We start from the raw sequence: 22,539 nt of genomic DNA, 5'->3' as shown, positions 1-22,539 counted from the left end.
CATTCAATTGCACAACTTTTTTTACCTAGTCTATGATGATTTAATGAAGAAAAAGAAAGGTTTTCTAGTTAGTTTTAAAGCTGCTATTTAAGGGCCTTGCAGAGACATTATTAGTGGATGTTTTAAGTTTTATGTGATTCTTATGCTTTTTTTAAACTAATGCATCAGAAAGTTATAAAAAGCAAAAAAAAAAAAAAAACCCACCAAAAAACAAACCACAGACCTTTTCAAAGGGACAGGTAGATATTGCTGTATTATATAGTGAACACACACTGTGCTCTGGGACATTTGCCTTTCCCTGAATTTCCTAAGCAATGATATACTTCCTTTGGGGTAATACATGACAAGACATTTATACATAGTATTAGAATTATAATATTAAAATGGAACAATTTTAAAAAGCATACACAGGCACTACTAAGCTACAAAGGACATCCTGTCTATGGAGGTATTTGGGATTTAAAGCGATACAGAAGACAAAGCAAAAGCAAGAGAGAGACATTTATTGCTCGTATTGGTTACCTTAAGAATAATTTCTAATGTAAAGATACTAGTGAAGACATAATCTGCATTGCCTAGGATCTGAAAAATAAGCACAGTTGGGTTAGTGGTTACTCAGCGTGGCCAAGACACAGACAGGCGCGTGTGTTAGCGACAGAGAGCAGCAGCAGAGAACTAGTGGGCTCATGACTGAGAAGATAATGGAAGAGAAGATGGGGACTTTACCTTCAGAGCAATTTCAATGGTGAAAATGACAGTAAAAAATATATCAAAATAAAAGAGAATCTGTAAAACAAAAAGGAATAGGGGCAGGAGAAGGGGAAGATCTGTGAGTGTTCATTGCAAAAGCAAATCACAGTACAAAATCAAAAAGCACCACTGGTTTAACTGGAGGGGAACAGGGTGTGTGGGAGAAGATAGCTTTGTAACAACATCTTGGTGAAGGCAATGATCAGGCTACAAGCAGCACATTTAGACAGCATCTTTCTTTGTTCACTATTTTGCCATGTACATTTTCATAATACAATGAAGTATTTTCCCTTTAAATAACAGACATTTTCAGTATTTTCCAAATTAAGCTCCACACTAGAATATATTTGATATCCAGTAGAAATATTTTTCAACAATGTGGCTCTGTTAGTCTGTTTCAGCATGTATAGCACAAATAAAAACAAGAGTTGTAGCACCCTTAAGACTACAGTAGTACCTCCCTAGACGATGACCTCGTAAAACGACGAATCCGCATGATGATGAGGTTTTGCGATCGCTATAGCGATTCACAAACACTGATTCCAATGGGCGATTTTCGCTGGACGATGTTTGCATCCCTGCTTTGCATACCGAGTTTTGCAAGACGACGATTTTGCCACTGATTGGCGCTTTGCAAAACGGGTGTTTTCGGGGCCGATGCTTCGCAGGGCAGCCATTTTAACAGCTGACTGGTGCTTCGCAAAATGACTTCCCTGTGGGCAATCTTCGCAAAACGACTATGATTTTTCCTCATTGGAACGCTTTAAATGGGTTTCAATGCATTCCAATGGGGAAACGGTTTTCGCAAGACGATGTTTTCGCTAAACAGCAATTACTATGGAACAGTTAATCGTCGTCATGTGGGGAACCACTGTAACCTGTTTATGTCAATGTGAGTTTTTGTGAGTTGCAGTTTACTTTGTTGTGAGTTACAATCCAGTTTTTTTGGTGCTTCTATGGAATCTAAGGAAATTCACACTGAAATAAATCCATTTGTCTTCAAGATGCAGCAGCTCCTTTGTTTTTATTTGTGCTGCCCAAGCAGAAAATATCCATCTCCTTTTCCTAAAGCCATTGTTCAACTTGTGTGACTTTCCTCTTGCAAATAATAAGTAAAAATCAAATGGAGAAAAATACACATTGGTAGGCAATATTTGCCATCACAGATATTTAATTTTTTTCTGGATGAACAAGAATAATACAGTTTCCACTTTATATTTAATTTCTATTTCTAGGACAAAGCCGTTCATGTGTCAGTTACCGTGGTATGGGAGAGCAACATTCAAACAGGTATGGAGTTGCTATTCTCAGTTGAACAAAATTGTAATCCTACAGTTTGCATTTATATATTTCTGAGCAGGAACAGTATTAGGATTAAGCTGCAAGGTTCACTGTAGCTCTGATAGCAGTGAACAGGAGGATTATTATTAACTCGTGGGCCTAGTATCCAGCCATAGACAAACAAAATGCAGGAACAGCTTTGTATTAGCAACTAAATCCTCTTTTTCCTGAATGTTGTTAACTATATTGTTAGAAGTACAATTGCTGATTGTGCTCAACTCCACACTTAGTTTGATTAAACCTTATACAGTACAGTTATTGACTCTAAGAGGGAGCCCAGAAACCTTATCACATCACAAATGGAAAGCCAACTGGACAGAGCACATGTAAAGATGCATTAGGGACCAATCATTAGCCAAGGCAGGAAGAAAGGCTTCACCATCTTTCTTTCCATCCAGTCTAAAGCTGTTTTGTTAAATTCAGTGGATACTTCTTATTTCATCTTGGTAAAAAATAAAAGAGAAGCTAACTGATATTTCATGGCCACTCCCTAAATATAGTCCCTGCCACCTTCCTTCACCATCTCACTCACTAGTTGAGAAACTACTGCTATTCTCATGCTGCTATTAGTAATGCAGGACAACAGTTTGAGTCAGAATCACTGGTGAACGAAATGGATGAAAATATTTGAAGAAGTGGATTGTGGTCTACAAAAAACTCACACTAAAATGAATCTGTTAGTATTTAAAATGCTACAATATATTTGTACTGTCATCCTTGTCATTTTCCCATTTATTTTGCCCATCTCCCAAACCCTTCTAAGCTCATTAGTATCTTTCACCAATAGCAGTTCAGAAACAGCAATTTTGATGGAGATTATTTGAAGATCTGAAAAGCTTTCACTTCCCACATCCCACCCCCCCCGAGATCCTGACTTGCGACTGCTAATTTCCTACCATTAGTAGTGGCTAGAAAACAAACAGATTTTAGTAAGGATAACTGCAGGGTACATACACAATGACCATGCTACCAGAAATGCTGTTTCTATGGAACACTATTACCAGTCCAGAATAACAGGTTACCCACCTGTAATTGTAGTTCTTTGAGTGGACCTCTGTGATTCACACTCTGGGTGATCCGCACCTGCACGGAGCTTCATCAGAAAGTTCTAGAGCTTCTGTGGTAGCAAAAAACACATTAGAATAACGCCCGTCCCCCCTTGTATAAGTACCTTGGTGCCAAGGCTCTCCTTTCAGTTGTGTCAACCGCCGCTACATTAAACAGAATGGCGTGACAGTGAGGAGGACAGGTGGGATGTGTGACTCACAGAGGTCCACTTGAAGAACTACAATTACAGGTGAGTAACCTGTCGTTCTTCTTTGTGGCCTCTGTGAATCACACCTTGGGCAACTAAAAAGCTGTCTTACCCGGAAACAGGGTGTCATGCCAAGGTAGAGGTTAGAACAGCACATCCAAAGATCGCATCAGACTTTTGCCAGAGATCAAGTCTATAATGCTGGATGAAAGTGGATGGCTGTGCCCAGGTGGCAGAGGCACAGACATCTGGAAGAGGTACACCACGTAGGAATGCTGTAGAGGTCACCACTGTTCTGGTAGATTGAGGGCTAACCAACTTTGGGACTGGTTAGCATGCCAGCTGATACGCAAGGTGAATGGTTGAAGCGACTCATCTAGATATAGTTTGAGACATCATCTGGTGACCTTTAGTAGGTGGTTGGTGACTTATGAAAAGTCGAGGTGATCACCTGAAAGGTTGGGTTCATTGGATGTAAAATGCAAGGGCTTGCCTAATGTCTAATGTATGGAAGATTCTTTCTTAAGTTGTGGATGGTGATGGGAAGAAGGAAGGAAGGATAAACAGCTGAGAGAGACGGAACTGAGATACGACTTTGGGGAGGAAAGAAATATCCATGGATAGTTTGACATTGTCCAGAAAAAACTGTAAATAAGAATAGTCGTAACATAAGGCCGCTAAATCACTAGCTCATTGAGCTGAGGTGATGGTGATGAGGAAAACTGTTTTAAAGGCAAGTAACTGTAAATCAGTTGAAGTAAAGGTTTGAAAGGAGCTTTAGTAAGCTGTTGCACTACTAGTGTCGGTGACCATTGCAGGGAAGGTGGGCGGGTATCTGGGTATATATGAGATAGACCCTTAAGAAAACATTTCAATGTTGGATGCTTGAAGAAATCAGCTGCCAGACAGTTAGGGGGCTGATAAGAAACTATGGCAGAGAGGTAAACTCTCAAGGAAGAGAGGGAAAAGCCGATGGATTTGAGATGAAGCAAAAAACGTAGAACAGTAGCAAGTAATGGGCTGACAGAAGGCAATGAAGAAGCTTCAGTGAAAGATTTGAATCTGTTCCATTTATACAGGTAAGCCTTTCTAGTGGAGGGCTTCTTTCATTGACAGAGAACGTTCATTAGTGAGGCGGAATCCTCCATGCTGCCAGGTGCAGAACAGGTAAGTCTGGGTAGAGTACTTGGGTGTTGTTCTGCGTGGGGCAGGTGGTGAATGTCTGATGAGAGATTGTGAAGTACTGGAAGCCAGGGTTGTCTTGGCCACCACAAGGCTATAACATTGGCATTGGGTTTGTCTTGTCGTAGGTGAACCATGACATTGTGGAGAAGCGGGAATGGTGGGAAAAATTAAGTGAGGGTCTTGGGCCATCAGCCGGCGAATGCATCTCTTTGGGAGTGTTTGCCAATGCTGGCTCAGGAACAGTATCGTTTGCACTTCCGATTTACACTGGAGGCGAAGAGGCCAAGAGTTGGTTTGCCCCATTGTTCGCATAGGCAAAGAAAGACTGATTGATCTAACTCCCATTCGTGAGCTTGAGAGTTCATGTGGCTAAGTAGATTAGCCAAGGCACTGTTGTGGCTGGCAATATGTAAAGCTGTGAGGCAGATATGATAGACACTACTCCAAGAGGTTGACTGTTAAACAGAGGAGACCTGGAGAGTGGGTGCCACGTTGTTTTAGAATATAATACATTGCTGTGGTGTTGTCGGTGGCAATTTGTACCATCTTGCCAGCGAGTAGATTTCTGAAAGCTTTGCAAGCTTTTATAACTGCCAACAGCTCTAATTCGTTGATGTGAAGCGATTTCTCTCTGGAAGACCACTTGGTGTGGATTTTGAGAGATCTGCAGTGAGCTCCCCAGCCTGTGAGGCTGGCATCAGTGGTGATCTATATTTGTGGTCGTGGTTGTCAGAACGCCTGCCCAACGGATAGGCTGGGATGAAAATGCCACCACTGAAGTTGGGAGGCAAGTTCTGGGGTGATTCTTAAAAGAGTGTGAGGAGGGTCTGTGAGTGGGTCGAATCTGGATAAGTGAGAATGGAGGACTCTGTGCTTGAAGTTCTTACAATGCTGGCAAGAGGATGTCTGGTATGCCTCTCCGAAGCAAAAAAAACAACAACACTTGGCATGGCCATTGTAGAGTGGTATTTTGTTATCACAGACTATGCAGTGCTTGAATGGGCCCAATGGGGCCATGAATAGGAAAAAATAATTAGAGGAGAAAAAATTATGATCGGGTGTGTGTGTGTGTGAGTGTGTGTGTGCGTGCTGTGGCTGGAGGGTAAGCAAAGTAGAAAAGAAAAAAATCTCTGATGATAATGAATTTGATCTAAAAGTTTAAAGGAAAAAAAAAGATTGATAACAGAAAGGAATCAAGGATAAACTCTCTTTCTCTTTTACTCACAGAAGCAGAACTGTGAGGCTCTCAACATGGTGGTTGAAAGAAACTGGAAGGGGAGCCTTGGCGCCAAGGTACTTATATGAGGGGGAAAGGGCCTTTGTTTGCCTTATTCTAATGTGTTTTTTGCTACCACAGAAGCTCTAGAACTTTCCGATGAGGTTCTGCACAGGTACGGATCACCCATGGTGTGATTCACAGAGGCCATGAAGAAGAAATAGTTGTGTCAATGGTTACTGCTAAGTATGATGGTGAATATGTTTACCATGACACACACACCCTTAACCCTTAGATTTCAGAAGGGAAGACTGGGAGGTAACAATTGAAAGCTGCCTGGATAGTTATCTGGCTGCAGAACCAGAAGTTGGGAGTTCAGTTCCTCACAGTACCTCCTGGAAGAAGAGCCAGCTTGTGTAGCCATGGGTAAGCTGCACAGTCCCAGAGCACTAGCAGAAGAAGGGAATGGTAAACCAGTTCTGTGTATTCTCTACCTAGAAAACCCTGAAAAGGGTCACCATAAGGCAGAATTGACTCAACAACATGCAATTATTATTAATAAGACGTAGAAGGGATTTGTTTGTATCTCTGTATATGTGGATTCTGTCTTCTTAGCCAATTTAAAAGTTTTGCACAGTCTGATTTACATCATTTTAAAATGTTACACAATAAGGTTGATGAATATATACCCATCTAGATTACTCTTATGCAGTGACACTGAAGTCAGAACCATCTCTTGAAAATTACTTCTTAAATGGTTTTGGCATGGCTGCTCAACTGGAATTCTGTGCTTCTTTTAAATGTCAAGAATTTGAGCAAGATAGTTTTGTAACCTTAGTCAATATATAGCAGCTGTCAGATTTTTTAATTGATTCCTAAGTATTTTTATTGTTTCAACAGTAGAACCTGTGGACCACATTTACAAATGGATTATAATTTTTTGTTGTTGTTTAGTTGTTAAGTCATGTCTAATTCTTGTGACCCCATGGACCAGAGCACGCCAGGCCCCCCTGTATTCCATGGATTATAATAGCTGTGCCCAAATCCAGTAATCCCAGTGAGCCCAATTTAACACCCTGATAGTGTTGGGTTTGAAGATATTTTCCTCTCCAGAGTGGCATAAAAATATTGGTGGATACAGGTTGGGAATCTCAGTTAAATCAGCTCTTACTACAGTGGGGTCTTGACTTGAGAACTTAATCCGTATTGGAAGGCGGTTCTCAAGTCAAAAAGTTCTCAAGTCAAATCTGCATTTCCCATAGGAATGCATTGAAAACCATTTAATCCGTATCTGCCCTTTTCTGTCCATAGAAACTAATGGGAAGCTGCTATTCCGCCTTCGACCACTAGAGGGGGATATTTTGTTTCTTTTTTTTTTCTTAGGTCAAGAAAGGTTCAGGGAAGGCAGGGAAAATACAGTCCAGGCAGTACAGTACCAGGCAGTCCGAAGACTGTCTCCCAATCCACTCTCTAAACACTGGGAGGAGTGAGGAAGCAGACAGGCACCCTTTTCACTGCCCAACAGTTAACTGAAAGTTCACTTTTTGCACTTTCCCTGCCTCCCACGTGGGTTTTTTTTCAGTTCTTAACTCAAATTTAAGTACTTAAGTCAAGTCAATATTTTCCTATGAGAGCGGTTCTTAAGTCAAAATGTTCTTAACTCAAGCCGTTCTTAAGTCAAGACCCCACTGTATACACCTTGAGAATATAACAAAGTATGTGGAAATTATTACAGAGCACCTCCATCCAGCACCTTTTTTTTACTAGAAGGTTGGAAACCAGATTGCATGTTTATTCTGATTTAAATCATATTCAGTTGAATTAAGATCCCAACGAAAGACCACACTAAGATGGAATGCAAAGAACATTTGAGAACTTGGATAAATTATTAAATAATATGGAGAATAATACAGGATGCAGGCTCAGGAGCAACATCAAAGAGGCCTGGCCCAGGCTCTGCTCTGAGACTGAATTCTCACTGATAGAATAACTTGCAAAGAGGCAGGACTGTACCACCATAGGGGTGTATGAGATGTTGCAGGATTTTAATGTTTCTCCATATGACACCATCTGTCTACAAAGAAACAATAATGACAGGGAAAGAGCTTTTGACCTAGCTCTCTCTCTCTCTCTCATTTTTGCTTTCTATTTGTAAAAATTTTAAAATAAGCTCTCACTTGCTAATTTCTGAATTACCATGAATGATGACCAGGCCTAGGAAAGGAAAGTTTATACCTGCCTGCTTTAATTTGTTCTTAAGAGGATAATAACATGATTGTCTATTAAACATATAACTATTTTATTTCTGAATAAATGGAGCATTGGAAGTTACTCTGAAGATCCACTCTGAGTTTGTGTAAGGGATGCATTTGGAATAATAGGTTAAGTCCTGATCAATGCCAGAAGAGGCAAGGTCATGAAGACTTATGGCCAGGTAAGTATACAGTGGTGCCTCGCTTAGCGAGTGCTCCATTTAGCGATGAAATCGCATAGCGACGAACTTTTTGCAATCACAACAGCGATCCCTTTGCGATGTTCCCTATAGGAGAATTTCGCTTTGCGATGATCGGTTCCCTGATCGGCGGTTTCAAAATAGCTGGTGGGAAAAAAACATGGCCGCCCGCTGTTTTCTGGGATGGATTCCTTGCTTAAGAGGCACCAGAAATGGCCGCGCTATGGAGGATCTTCGCTGAACTGTGAGTTTTAAGCCCACAGGAACGCATTAATCGCGCTTTAATGTGTTTCTATGGGCTTTTTAATTTAGCATTACGACGTTTTCATTCAACAGCGATTTCGCTGGAACAAATTAACGTCACAATGCGAGGCACCACTGTACATAGACTTACAGTCTCAATAATGCTTTTCTTAAAGATTTGTTGCAATTATAATTTTATCAGCAGGATGAAAGATTGCTACCAGCATCCCTAGAACCATAATAAATATGGTTTCCAGGATTCTTTAGGAAAGAAAATAAGAAAATTAAAATGGTGTAAAACTGACATATGACTGTAGTGTAGCTCTATCCTATGTCATAGTCACAGGACATATACATTAGAGAAACCATTCTTAATGGGTGTCATATGGCCTCCTGAGGGGCCCTAGCACATTTGGAGGAAGCCACAGACTGGAAACAATTCTTCACACACAATATTATAAGATTCGTTATGTGACCTATACAATCTTGATTTGGCCTATGGTTTTTTCATATTGTTTATGGCTGCAGCCAAGAAAAGGTTGGGAATGGCTACATTAGAAGACCAAATTTATAAATGTCCTACTTATTTATAAATCTAGTCAGTATTTGTAGATTATTTATTTTCTCTTTACTTGTAAATTAGCAGATAAAATTAACAAGGTAACTCAGTAGGTCATTAAAAAAAGAAAAAGTAAAAAGCACCAGTAACGACAGAGGAGCAATGTAAAAATAGCTAGGCCAGAGATGGTCAACTTCTAGTTCAATAGATGTTTTTGACTTAAAAAGATGTTTTTGAAACTGGTAGTAAATATACTTTGAAGGCTCTGAAACGGGTACAAGAGCTTTCAATAGTAAGACTATGGGTGCTTTGTTATCAACAGCTCCTGTCACCACAAGCCAGCACTGCTGCCTAGGGAGTCCCACCTTTGGAAGACTCCCTAGTCCCCATCTGTTAACAGGGCTTGCCCACCTAAAAGCCATTTCTGTCTCATTTGTTTCTTCATTCATCTTCCCTCTTATCTTCTTCCACACAGACATAGTCAAAATAGAATAATCAAAATAAGTTCAAAATATGAATGTTATGTTTAAATTGTGTAATTCAGTATCAATGCAGAATTTGATTTTGATTCACACAGAATTTGGCATGCAGACCGCATAGAGCACTGGCTGCTAGTTACAGCTGTACAAACATGAATTTAGAACAGGCAAAATGGAGGACTAGATTGGTTTTCATCTGGTTACTGAACCTCATTCTGAACAAACTATGGAGGAAGGAGGCATACTTGATTCCTAACGGAGTAGTGTTGAACAGGGTCCTCAGCTGCCAGAGAGATGCTGCTGAGCAAGATGAAAAAGAGGATCAGATTGGTGAAAATGTTATCATTAACTATACGGTGGCAGTGGACACGAAATCTGCAAGAGAAAAAGGGACAGAAAGACACAATCATATTCGTCAGACAGTGTTCATGTAAAAGCGAAGCCTGGGGAATGTTTGACACCTTCCCCAGATTTTATAAGCTTGATAATACTCAAAGGCTGAAATTTGATTAATTTTGGCATAATGTAAACTTACACTTGCATAAGTATTTTTATTTTATTTTATTTATTTATTAGATTTCTATCCCACCCTTTTAGACAAAGTCTACTCCGGGCTGGTTCCATCAAACATTGTAAACTAAAACAGTTAAAAACAATTCAAAATGATAGTAATTAGTAATGCTTAGTAGTGCTCAAGATGGGAAAACAGAAAATTATAATAAAAATAAAGTCAAGTACAGGGGGGAAGGCCTGCCTAAAGAGCCAAGTTTTTAACTGGCTCTTAAAAACACCCAGTATGCTGAGTGTTGTGTCCAGGCAGCCAGCATTGTTGCATGGTTTATGTTGCAACAATTGTGAAAAATGCATGTGGAAGGGCTTAACAAATAGCACTTCCACCTTGCCACAATTTTTTCTACCACTCCCCCAGCTTTATGTTTCTCATGCAAAGCTGTGTAACAGGACTTTATTCAAAGTGGTGCAAACAAAGTCTGGGCTATATCACTGTAAGCTGATGCAGAAATATCACATGATGGAATGTCTACAATACAAAACATTCCCTAATACAAAGAAAAGTAGTATAAGTGGAAAGTTACTAAGAATCTTTCTGCCTGACTCTGAGTTTTCTACATGGAGGGTTTGTGAGGCTGGCAGTGGGGAGACAGTGTATAGAGGAGGCACACTCTATTAAGTCTTCACATGAAATCAAAACTGGTACAATCCAGACAAAAGTTGTCCTTCCCCTCCTTTTTACCCCACTGCACTGTCTGTACCTCAACCCCTATTCCTATGGAAAATTAATTAAAAAGTGTAGGAAAAAAAGTCCAGAATGGATTCCTTAGTCATGTACCATCAGCCTCCGCACAAAATAAACAAACAAATCATGGTTGTGATTTACAGCACACATTGGCTCAGACATACTTTGGTATCAGACTACCTTAGATCTGTCAGGTCTGAAAGCTTGGCTTAAGCAATGGTGAATTTTCTTTTAGACAAATTTTTAATTGTTCATTGTGTCAAGTGTTGACTTTGTATGCCGCTTTCTGCTGGGTGAGACTGGTTTGGGAACTGCTTTATAATATTTAAATTGATTTCTGTGGCTTTACAATGCTTCTTAACTGGGTATTTGAGCCAGTAAGACGTGAATCTATATATACCTCCTTACATTATCCAGCTAGGTGTCTCTTTTGCATAACAACCTGGCCCTTTTCTTCAAAATTAAACAATGACTGCAAATAGCTATTCAGCTGACAGCAGAAATGACTCTCTAGGACTGGAAGTCTAAAACAAGAATAGAACAAGGGGACACTCCTAATTGTGTGGTCCTAATTCCAAAATCGGTGGCCTGCTTGTTGTATGGAGACATGAGAAGGCCATATTCTGAGCAGTAGCAATGTATTACGTAGCACAGCAGAACTGTCAAAGTCTTTACTTTTTAATTCGCTTTGTAGCTGTTCCTAGCTTTTGTCAGCTTAGTGCAAACAATACATTACATGAACACAGATATTCAGGTCAGAACCCCTACAATGGCTCAGTTTGAGATCCTTTTCAGCTCATCCAGACGTACCCGTCTGGTTCAATGTCCTGTGTGACTGACCAGCTTGGTGACCCTTAAATCTAGCCCTGGACTTTATGGATGTCAAATGTCACAATAATCTCAAAATACCTGTTACTGGGGCTGAAGATGAAAAAAGCGCTGGCTTCTGGCATTGGGACAGCTTTCTCCTTGAGGTGCAGTTCAGACATTGGGCGTGGACGAGGCCCAACAGGCATCTCAGGCTCATCTTCTTCATCCTCTCCTGAAAGGTAAAGTCTTTAGGTTCTATACTATCAGAAATTGCTGACCTAGGACAGTAAGTATCTTGAAGAGTAAATAATTACTGGGCTACTTTGAAATCCTCACACTCCAATTCAAAAAAGGACATGGCATGACAGAGGAGTGCACTGAGGAAGATATAGTAGATACACTGAGAACATCTTGCCCATTGACTCTGCAGAACATCACACCACTATTTTGCGTGGGTCTTTCAGTCTCAAACACAATAAGGTTGAAAGACTGTACATACGTACTACACTGAGATCTGGAGTTCACAAGAATGCACATTTGTCTCTACATGTTTGTGTAACTACTGGTAGAAGAGGAGAATGTGATACACAGATGAGAACCAAAATAGCTTAGATGTCCACATGCACTTAATCTTCAAGTTCCTGCTGACATACTGTTTTTTGACAATCAGTATTCAGAGTATAATATTTAATTTTGCTACAAGTTAAATTGAAAGGAAGGTAATGCTGGCCACTGCAGAGAGTCCTAATTCAGCGTCTGGCATCTCCCATAAAAGGATCTCAGGCAGAAAAGATGGGAAGACAGGGCATGAGAGCATAAAGGAGCTGTTCCTTGGACCAGACAATACTGTGTTCTTTGCCTAAGTACTCATGGCTGGAAAGGCAAGTGCACAATCTATGTTCACCATGGAAACACAACTGAAGCCTCTATATTATAATTTCTAAAACTATAGTATATTAGTACTTATTGTATTGTAAAGGTGGATTTAAAATTGTAGTTGTCAGAGTGAATGAAATCTGAACATTCAATAACATCAATAACCATTCAATAACCACTCAATTCAATAACATCAATAACCATGAAAAAACACTGATTCAAATATTTATAATAAAACCAGCTAAACTGTGTAATGTGTACAGTGGCATATATTACTTTGAATGCCAAAGTTAGCAATGCAAAACTCTTTGAAAAGGCAAAATTTAACAAGTTTTTTGAGTGACAAAACTGGGAGTCACCTAGATGGTCCCCCAAATAAAGGTGCCATCTCTACAAAGCCTTTGTCCTGCTAATGTGTTGCTAATGCTAACTGCAATCTCACAGGCAGATCTTAAGGCATGAGGGCAGGAAAGGAACATACATGGAGAAGCACATCTTCAGATACACTGGAGCCAGATTGTCTCTGGACTGAAAAGTCAAACCACCACTTTGGATGTGAACCCCAAAATTAAATGGCTACCAGTGCAGCTTGTTGAGGATCAAAACCATTATACAACCTTTATGCTGCCTGCCTTGTTAGGAGCCCAGCTGCTGTGTTCTGGACTAATTGCAAATTCCAAATGCTCTTGAAAGCTAGCTCCATGTAAAATACATTACAGTAATGCTGTCTTGTGATTACTATGGTGCAGTGCACAAATCCTTGTCATCCAGCCGAATCTACAATTGGTGAACTAAGCAAGAGTGTGTAAAATTACACTCTTGATAACCACTACCACTACCTCATTACATCACACAACAGAGCTGCTTTTAGGAGAATCACGAGTTGCAGAGCCACACTCAAGCAAGGCTTGATCCAAGAGAGGCCATTCATTTACTCTCAGATCAACTGAACTGACTGGTTAAAGTGCTAATTATAAATTCTGTAAGGCACATGGGCAAAGAGTTTTTAGTATTTTCTTAATGTGACCTGTGTCCCTGTGCTTCTCAAAAGTATATGTGTCTCTCTTTTTGGATCCAATTGACATCAATCTCTAGAGGGAGAGGAAGGGTTATGGCAATTACCTCCCCTTCTCCATACTCCTCTCATTGTTTGCTCTCTCACTCACCCACTTATTGAGATGGAATGGCTGAACAGGCAATAAGAGCAAGTAGGAACAGCAGCAGACAAGAAGGCATGGGCCTAGCTGAGTGAAACCCTTATGTCAGCCGGGCCTACTCATAAAAAGTTTACTTTATGTGGATAACTGAATACAGTAAAACAAATCACAGGTCACTCCCTGTTACATCATGCCCTGCCTGTAACCTTCCTATAGCTAGGGACTGAATACAGGACCAGATGGAATCTTGGCCTAATCCAGCTAGGAAATTCTATAGTACCAGATTTATCAGGACTTCTGGTTAACTTTCCTAGTTAGATATGGTTTGCTCTCAACTTCTAGACAAGTCAACCACAATTTTTTTCTGCTTTGAATCCATACACACTGGATGGAGATATCACTCAACCTGGGTTCTTATTCTTGTTATTTTTTTCTAGACAAGTGAATACTGTACAAAACATTTGCCAAGAATGCTGTCTCACCCCCTCCCCACTTTTTTTAAAAGCACAAGAGAGAAATAAATTATTGGAACTGTTGCCTGCCTAGTAATTCAGGCAAGAAGGAAGAACTAAAGGTGAATACTCTTGATCCAAGTTCTTTAAAACAAGAGCTCCAGGCACTGTGGAGATCTGTGACTACCCCTCAAGGAAAAAATACTGAGGAAGGGCTGTAGGGAATATAGGGAAGTTTTGAAAGAACTTTGAGGATTTCAAGAATCTGCAGAAGTCTTTGTTTGCAAAAGAATAATAATATACTTCACACAAATGCACATGGGTATGCACAAACACAATACAAATGCCATTCTAGCATTGAAGATTAGATGTAGGTAAAGCAACTTATCCTCTAATCTTATCTGTGCAGTAACTGCACAAATGGACAAAAGCCAACTTCTAGATGCACACTGCTGACCTTCCTCCACTAAAAAAACAAAAACCAACCAACCAAAAAAAATCCTCAGACCAAACCTTCAAATTCTACTTAGAGCCCCAATTATACTCTACGGTGTTTTGCCAACTGTTTACACAGAACTCATTGGAAGCAATTTGATAGCACATAACAAGAACTGATAAGTGGTTTTACTCTTTTGACGGTTTTTAGTGGTGTTTTAAATCTTATTTTTTTACATTCTTTGCATATATGCTGTATACACTGCTTTAAAGGCTTTATGGCCAAAATGTGATCTATACCTTTAATTAAAAAAAATAAATTTAAAATACTGTAGGGTATTGGACATCTATGTTAAGATTTCTGATCAGTCTATGCATTTTATCTTTCATGGTAATTAACAGTATACAAGGGTTGTAGTGGGTCAGATCAAAGGAATATCCAATATAATATTCTCCTTCTGCAGTGCCCACCCAGCTACCCATAGGTAGCCCAAGGTAAGAGATGAATACAGCAGCATCTATCTGCTCTTCTCTAGTTAACTAGTACTGAGAAGAACACTGCTTCTAATACTGGAAGTAATATATAACTATCATATTTTTGATAGTCTTATTTACAATGAATATTTCTAATGGCTTTTAAAACTGTTTGATGGCCATTACTACAGCAATTTCCAAGCATACACTGTGTGAAGGTAGAATGAAAGCAGATATAATGCATATGTGAAAGTGTAAAAATTCTGGTAGTGAACTGCTGCTAATTACATAATGAGATGCTGGTTGCCTTCTTGGTTACATACCCATTACACCACTGGGTGCACAACCAGGAGTGTGACCACCATCTAATTAAATAGAACAACATACCATCACAACTTACGCTATTTCACATCAGAATAACTAAATCACCAACAGGATTCTGGTCACTGTGACATTAGCACTCTATCTGTCTTTAAAAGACAAAATGCGCAGCAACATCGTCACAATTTTCCTACTGAGCAGCAGTTTGCCAATGGCAATTGCAACCGGCAAGGAGGCAGATTGGAGAGTTACATAATGAGCGCCCTGAGGGCCTGCCACTGGGGAAAGCTTGAAGGAGCTCTGCATTCTGAAGATGAGACATCAAAGGTAGTTAAAAAAAAGATTAGTGAGAAAACTGGGCCAGTATGAGTTTATAAAAGAGTGTGTGGAGCACACAATAGATCTGGACCTGCTTGATCTCATCCAGTACTGGAAGCTTTAGAGGTGGTGCTGTCAAGTTGTAAGAAGAAAACCTGACAAGTAAGTAGCAGCCTTCACACATAACTCAGTTGTAGCTGCATATAACTTCATATTCCAGAGGGAACGTTCTACAAATTAGCAAGTGATAAAAATGTCTACCTATGTCTGTTCATATTGGTGAGATTAGTTACAGTAAGATTATGAGTCTTCATGTCTAGAGAGATGAAGATATGATTAAATAGGAAGTTAATCATGGAAAGTGGTAGATAGTCATACAAGTGGCTGGAAATTTAAACATGGGCAAAGAGAGCATTTGCTCAGACTAGAGTAAGAAGAGTGATTTATCTGGTAAATTTAATAGCCCCTTGTAGTCACCTGACTTTTTCCTGAGCTAATCAAGCTGCACTAATCTTCTTGCAATCTGCAATGGGGGACTGGAAATACAGTAGAAAGTAAAACAGCAGGATCTTGGCAGCCAAGGCTAGATGCCTAAGAGGAAAGAAGCAGGCTACATTGACAGATACAAATGAAGCATATCAGATTTAGTCAGTAGATAAGTCTGAAACAGGCAGGTAAGATAAGTCAGGTCATAGCAAGTCAAGACAGGTCAAGGCAAACCCAACAGGCAGTCTATTATCCTACAGAACCATGGATAGCTCTCATCATATTTTATTAGCTAAACTAGGAAAAAATGGTCTCACAAAGCACTTGCAGTCAGCTGAAGGATTTAGAAAGCTGGCTGAGCTTTGTTCTTGAGTAGCCCCAACCATGGTCAGCAATAAATTTTTTAAAGGACTCTAGGTGTTTCTGCAGTATCATGTTCACACTTGGCTGAGAGAGAGGAACAACTTATGAGAATAATCAAGAGAGTTGGAAGGTTACACTTTCAAGACAGGAAGATATAAAATGGTGCACCCCACTCACTGAAGTGGGACAACCCATAACCTCTCTGAGTCTGAGTCTTTGTTGAGGTAGTGCTATGTTGTACTGTGAAGGCATATGAAAAGCAGATCCATTGTCTGGCAAGTTATTGTACTGGTGCAGAGAGTAATGCTTCTGAGGTTCTACTGTAAATAATCTCATTACAATACTATTTATTTCAGTCATTTATGTCTTAACCCAACAGCAAATTCTTCCAAAACAGCTTTTAAATAAAAGAAGAGAACAATAAAATAGCAATAAAACATGTAAGAATTAAACATAAAACAGATAATAAAAAGCAAAACCAAATTAACTCAAAGTTTGAGTACGTAGAATAAAAAATTCCCAACAACATCTGAAAGCTGATAAAGAAGGGATATTTTAATGCTCACTGGGAAGAGTATTCCACAGCACTGAGATGGTCCTATCTCTAACACAAGAATAGTCAAAGAATAGAAATCATGGTCTTTGGAGCAAATCCACTGAGGTATTGTTTTTGACTTATGGAGACTTTATGAATGAGTGACCCTCCAAATGTCCTCAACAGCCTTGCTCAGTTCCTGCAAACTCAAGGCTGTGGCTTCCTTTGAGTCAGTCCATTTCATATTTAGTCTTCACTTTCTTCACTGTCCAACTTTCAATTCCATGCATAGTAACAGAATACCACAGTATAGGTTGGTCTCCAACAACAGATCTTTACACTTAAAGATCTTTTCTACTTCCTTCATAGATACCTTTCTGAGTCTGTCTTTTTGTGATTTCTTTGAGGAGTCTCCCCTTGATTGAACCAAATTGCAAAAGACCTTTTACTGTCAACATTAAACTTATGTAGTTCTTCTGATTTTTGTCTTCTTAATGTTCAAGGGTAGCCATGGTTTTGCACTTCTGTCTCTTTCATTAGGAGTCATTTCAAATCACTGCTGCTTTCTGCCAGGAATATGGTGTTATATGCATATATTAAATTACTGGTGTTTCCTCCTCCAATTTTCTCTTCTACTTCATTTGAATTTAATCAAGTTCCTGTATATGCTCTGCATAAAATACACCCTTGTCTGACACTTTTGCTTACTGTTCTTCCATATTCCATATCCAAAAGTAGCTATATTGCCCATAATATCTTTTATATATCTGGACAATCAAGCCTTCAGGCATACTCAGTTCTTTTAGAACAATCCACAACTTTTCATAATACACACAGTTAAAGGCTTTGCTGTATTCTATAAAGCAGACTGATCTTCTGTACACTCAGTAGCCTTTGGAATACTCTAGTAGCCACCATATATTTATGATATGAACTCTAGAGTCTCTTCCTTTTTTAAAATTCAGCCTGAATATCAAGCATTTCTTGTGCCATATATGATAAAAGTCCCTTTTTTCCAACACCTTGAGCATAACCTTGCTTCATGGGAGATCAATGCAATGGTCCTATAGTTATTGCACTCCTTGGCACCTCCTTTCTTAGGGACTGAAATGTATATTGAATGTTTCCAGCTCATGGGGTACTGTTTTGCTTTCCATATTTGTTGGCATATTCTTAATAGTACTGTACATTGAGAGAATCAATTTCTGCAACTTGAAATAGTCCTATTGGTATCCCACCTATTTCAAAAGTAGAGTGGGGTGAGCAGCATAGGACACAACTTTCTGCCAGAAAGCTGAACTGAGAATACCGGCTTCCTATCTGGAGTTGTCTGAGACCATTCTGAGACTAATTTACATGGAGAAATTTATCAGGGACTTTTGCAGAAGAGAGGAAGACAAGTCTTGATCATAGATAATCTATTTAGCCACTTTTAAGGATTCATGCTGACCACATGAATCCACATCTATTTCAGCACCAGTTTCTCACACTCATGATTGCAACAGGAATGATTAATTTTCATCCTTCTTCCATCCAATTGTACACAATGACAAAGATACAGTATCTAAAGAGAAAACTCAGTCTTGTATGATAGCAGTAATTTTCAGGACTAAGCAACTATGAGGGACTTCTGGAAAATGTGCTGACATTATTTGGGAAGAATCCTTAGCAATAAGAAATTAAGTCTTGTGTCAAACAAATGTTTTGGAACAGCTGATGCCAGATGAGAAATAATGATACCCAAGACTTACTGCAAATGGCTGGCATCGTGAAATTGCCTGCTTGCAGATAGTGTACAAGAACAGGTCTAAAGTCATCTGGTGTTCCAGATGGACAGGAAGAGAAAACACTGTGCACACTTGCAGTATTACAAGGTTGGGTTGCTCATAAGAACAAGAAGCCCATCATGTTCGGTGATCTCTGAACAGCTGATAAACAAAGAATAAATAGAAGTGACTGGGAAAATTACTTGCAAGTGTACAGGGCAAGCTCCCAGATGCTGCCCCTCTGAAGCAAATGTCTTAGGCTACTCACAATATTACATGGATTTGTGTATTAATCCCCCCTCTCTTTTCAACCAAAAGCAGTAGATAACTAGTTTTTTAACCCTTTCCTCTGCCAGTCACTTTTCAGATTAAAAATCTCCCACAGTCTTTTTCCTTGTGAGTGAAGCAACCAGGAATGATTTTCAGCTGGAAAATGACCAGAAGACAAATGATTAAGGAATTTCTGCATCCCAGCTGGCAAAAACAAACATGCAGATGGAAGTAAACTCCATGTAACATCTAGTTTTCCTTTAAGTAGGCATTTACATGTAGAAGCTGATGTACTATTTTTCTTCTCTGTATTACTTTTAATATATAAGGATAGCTATAATTCTCAAACACTTCATATTTACAACACTCCTACAAGGCTATTCAATCATATTCCCATTCTCAGTCACAGAAGAAGAAAGGTAGCAGTGGTTTATCCAAGACCAACAAAAACAAAAACAAACCACCCATTAGAATTTGCTCCACTTCATAGTCTCTGCCATACTGATTCAGGATGTACACACAATGGCACAATGTGGCTGTATGTACCCTGTAGTATACTTAGGTCTGGCCTTTTTGCACATACTGGATTCTTCTAAATGGTACTTCCAAAAGAATGAAAACAGCCAAACCCTATGAGCAACAGGCACAAACACACTCAGCTTAGAAGAAACTAGGACTGAAGCTGAATCCTGACAGGACAGAGATTTTGTCATTGACTGGTTTGTTTACTTGATCTGAATGGGGCTGAATTCCTAGAGGAGTAGGTATAAGGAGTAGTATACAGAAATTGTAACTGTCCATCTCTGTCACTGGGGGCCCAGATGTTCTCCATAGTCCAGGGCACTCACTGTTCATGTGCTGTTCATCTCTTCCTGGATAAGTATATCCTTGCAGCTGTTAGTTATGCATAGATAAACTTATGTCTAGAGTATTAGAATACATTCTATATGGGGCTAGTCTTTCACTCGATTTAAAGGATAGTGCAGAATGTAGCAGATATGATGTTCAAATTGAACACTAAGCAATGCACATATTGTATATGTTATTGAAAGCACCGGCTACCTATTAGTAACCAAGCAGAGGTTCAAACCCCTAAATCCTCATAGCCATGAAACTTATCAGACGGCCTATACATTCCTAGCCAATCCCTGATTTCTACATTGAAGGCTTTACTGGTTGTCCCACAATCAACAGAATACTGTATGATATTGCTAAAGCAGATCTTTTCGGTGGTAGCACCCACATTGCTACACACTGTCTTCCCTAATTAAAGAGACAGAAATTCTGTAGAATTTTAAAATGCCTTTTTAAAAGATAAAAGCGAATATGTTCAGTATTTGTTTCTATGGCATTCCAACAATAGATGATACTATGGTAATCTGATGTAGCACAGGTTGCATGCCACCACACACAGAGATGATACTTCTTCAGATTGCCACAAAAGCTTCTGCATTTAAAATTCCACATGTATACATATCAAAATTTATGTCAACCTTTCTCAGCTGAGAACTACTATTTCCCCTGCCTTATGTACAAATTGTTGTTCATATGTTTTAAAATTAATTATTTTTAATTATTTTTTACTGTTTTATATTGGCCAGGATCCTATAGGTACTTAAGTAAGGGTTGTGTAACCTGCCACAGCTAGTTGACAAACTGGTGAAAATTGTCTTGTTTGCATGCCTGTTGTGAGTGGACACAGGTGCACACCTCTAGCAAGCGATCTCACTCCAGAACACAAGTATTAGGCAGATGGGATGAAGCGGTTTTCCTCAGTATCAAGCTGGTGGGAGGGAGTACACACAGGTGAAGGAGAGCCAGCTGCCTGCCAGTTGGAGGGTGTGAGGTCAACAAGTAAAAAAAAGGACAGGGGTGATCGAACATGGGGTCATTGTTTACTTCTGAAGAAGAGGATGTCTGGAAAGACACCAGAGATCAGGAAAGAGAATGTGTGAAGCTGCATCCTTATGACAAGAGTCAGACACTGGAAACTCCAGCCATGTGCTTGGACATGGCAGGGCTTGCTTGGACACCGCCATGGCCCTGGAGGGGCAAGTAACACCAGGCGCGCCGGGGGGAGAGGACAAAAAGAGAGGTCACTGAGCCTGGCTTCTTTCACCCATCTCCAAAACCCTCCCTAAAAGAGGCACAATCTGGAGTGAAGCTTTTGTTTCCCTCCTACTTTCCAAAACCTGGACTAGAGCTCCAGTGAAGTTAACTGGGGGCCCAAGCTGGCAAGCAGCATCCAAGGGACTAGAGACTATTTTATTTTATTTGATGCATTTATATACTGCTGACTTAGTACAAAGCACTACTTTAAATGGTTTACAGCAAGCCAGTACAACAAACCCCTCCACCCAATACACCAACATTAAACATCTCTAAGTAAATAAGAAAATAAATAAAAAGTCCAAATGATGGTGAAACAAGGATCACATAGAAAGACTAACTTATGTGGGGATGTCCTTGAATGCCTCTTGAAACAAGGCTGTCTTTAATATCCTCTTAAAGGATGGGAGGGACCTACTATAACACTATAATTACTATAACTCAGTCCCATGAGACTGGGCGGGGGGAGAATGATGCTGTATCATTAATAAATGCTGTTCTAAGTCAAGAAGCTGAAAAGGAGTCCATGGAGTTATTACTGCAGTAATTACTGGGAGTTATTACTGGGGTTCCCTGCTCCTGCTGATGCCATAGGAGGGCCACCCCCCCGGCACACATCTGGTCACATACAATGAAGCTGTACTGTAGCATAGCCACAACAAATTATGCAAACTGTACACAGGCATGTATAGGATACCAGATATTGTAATATATATGCATTTATTTCAAGCTGCATAGGATACGTTATTATATTTCAAGGCTGAAAATATGGGAAATGGCTGCTAACGTCTCTAAAGTCATAAGCAGCTGATGGCTTCTTCCACTAGGTAAGTAATAAACTTCCAAAGCTCTGAAAAGCTCTTTCTCTTCAGCTCTGCTTAGCAGCACATGAAAAGTTATGCAGAATAAGCAAGTTTATGCTGATCTGCTGAATGTTTAGTTCATTCAGGCACAAGAAACTGAGACATGACTGTGTTTATGCAGAGCTGTAGCACAGACTTCACATAGCTATGGATATATATAGAACACAGGGCAGCATAATACAATAACTGTTCTCTTATAACATCATGGCATTTACCGAGTGTTCTGCTAAGAAATATTTCAAGTTGAGCTAAAGAAATGATTCTACCTTGTCAAGATTAATACCAGCTGATGACCTTTTATTAGGTGATATGTATCTCTTTATGATGCAGTTTAAAGTGTCTCAGGCTTCTGAGTATCAGCTTATACTAGTTAGAAAAAAATGTGCAGTCACATGGCTAATTAATTACCTGGTGTCTCAGTAGTAGGATAGGCATTCTTTTCTTCATTTTCATTTGGCTGATATTCATCTGTATTGCCCTGCCAAAAAGAAGAGGGGGAATGTAACAGAGCACGTTTTAGTCTTTTATTCCTTCATTAATTCATAAAGATGATCAGCTCACAGCGAGCT

The 22,539-nt window shown here is 39.6% G+C and overlaps 1 protein-coding gene across 14 annotated transcripts in view; it reads right to left on the bottom strand.

The window, feature by feature from the left end:
* The window catches only part of CACNA1C (calcium voltage-gated channel subunit alpha1 C), a 658,158-nt gene that overhangs the window by 119,455 nt on the left and 516,164 nt on the right, over positions 1–22,539 (bottom strand). For 11 of the 14 annotated variants that reach the window (XM_078376325.1, XM_078376333.1, XM_078376335.1 and 8 more), the window contains 4 exons: positions 22,379–22,448; positions 11,645–11,777; positions 9,726–9,855; positions 523–582 (listed from right to left, as the gene is read on the bottom strand). In XM_078376325.1, coding sequence (XP_078232451.1) covers positions 523–582; positions 9,726–9,855; positions 11,645–11,777; positions 22,379–22,448 — 393 coding nt within the window. Of the gene's footprint in view, positions 1–522; positions 583–726; positions 787–9,725; positions 9,856–11,644; positions 11,778–22,378; positions 22,449–22,539 lie in introns of all 14 variants that reach the window. The other 3 variants (XM_078376324.1, XM_078376328.1, XM_078376337.1) reach the window with 2 other exon arrangements.

The sequence above is a fragment of the Pogona vitticeps genome, chromosome 5, assembly GCF_051106095.1.
Source record: "Pogona vitticeps strain Pit_001003342236 chromosome 5, PviZW2.1, whole genome shotgun sequence".
NCBI lineage: Eukaryota > Metazoa > Chordata > Lepidosauria > Squamata > Agamidae > Pogona > Pogona vitticeps.
Note: the sequence above shows the minus strand (reverse complement) of the source record. Positions and strands in the feature narration are given on the sequence as shown.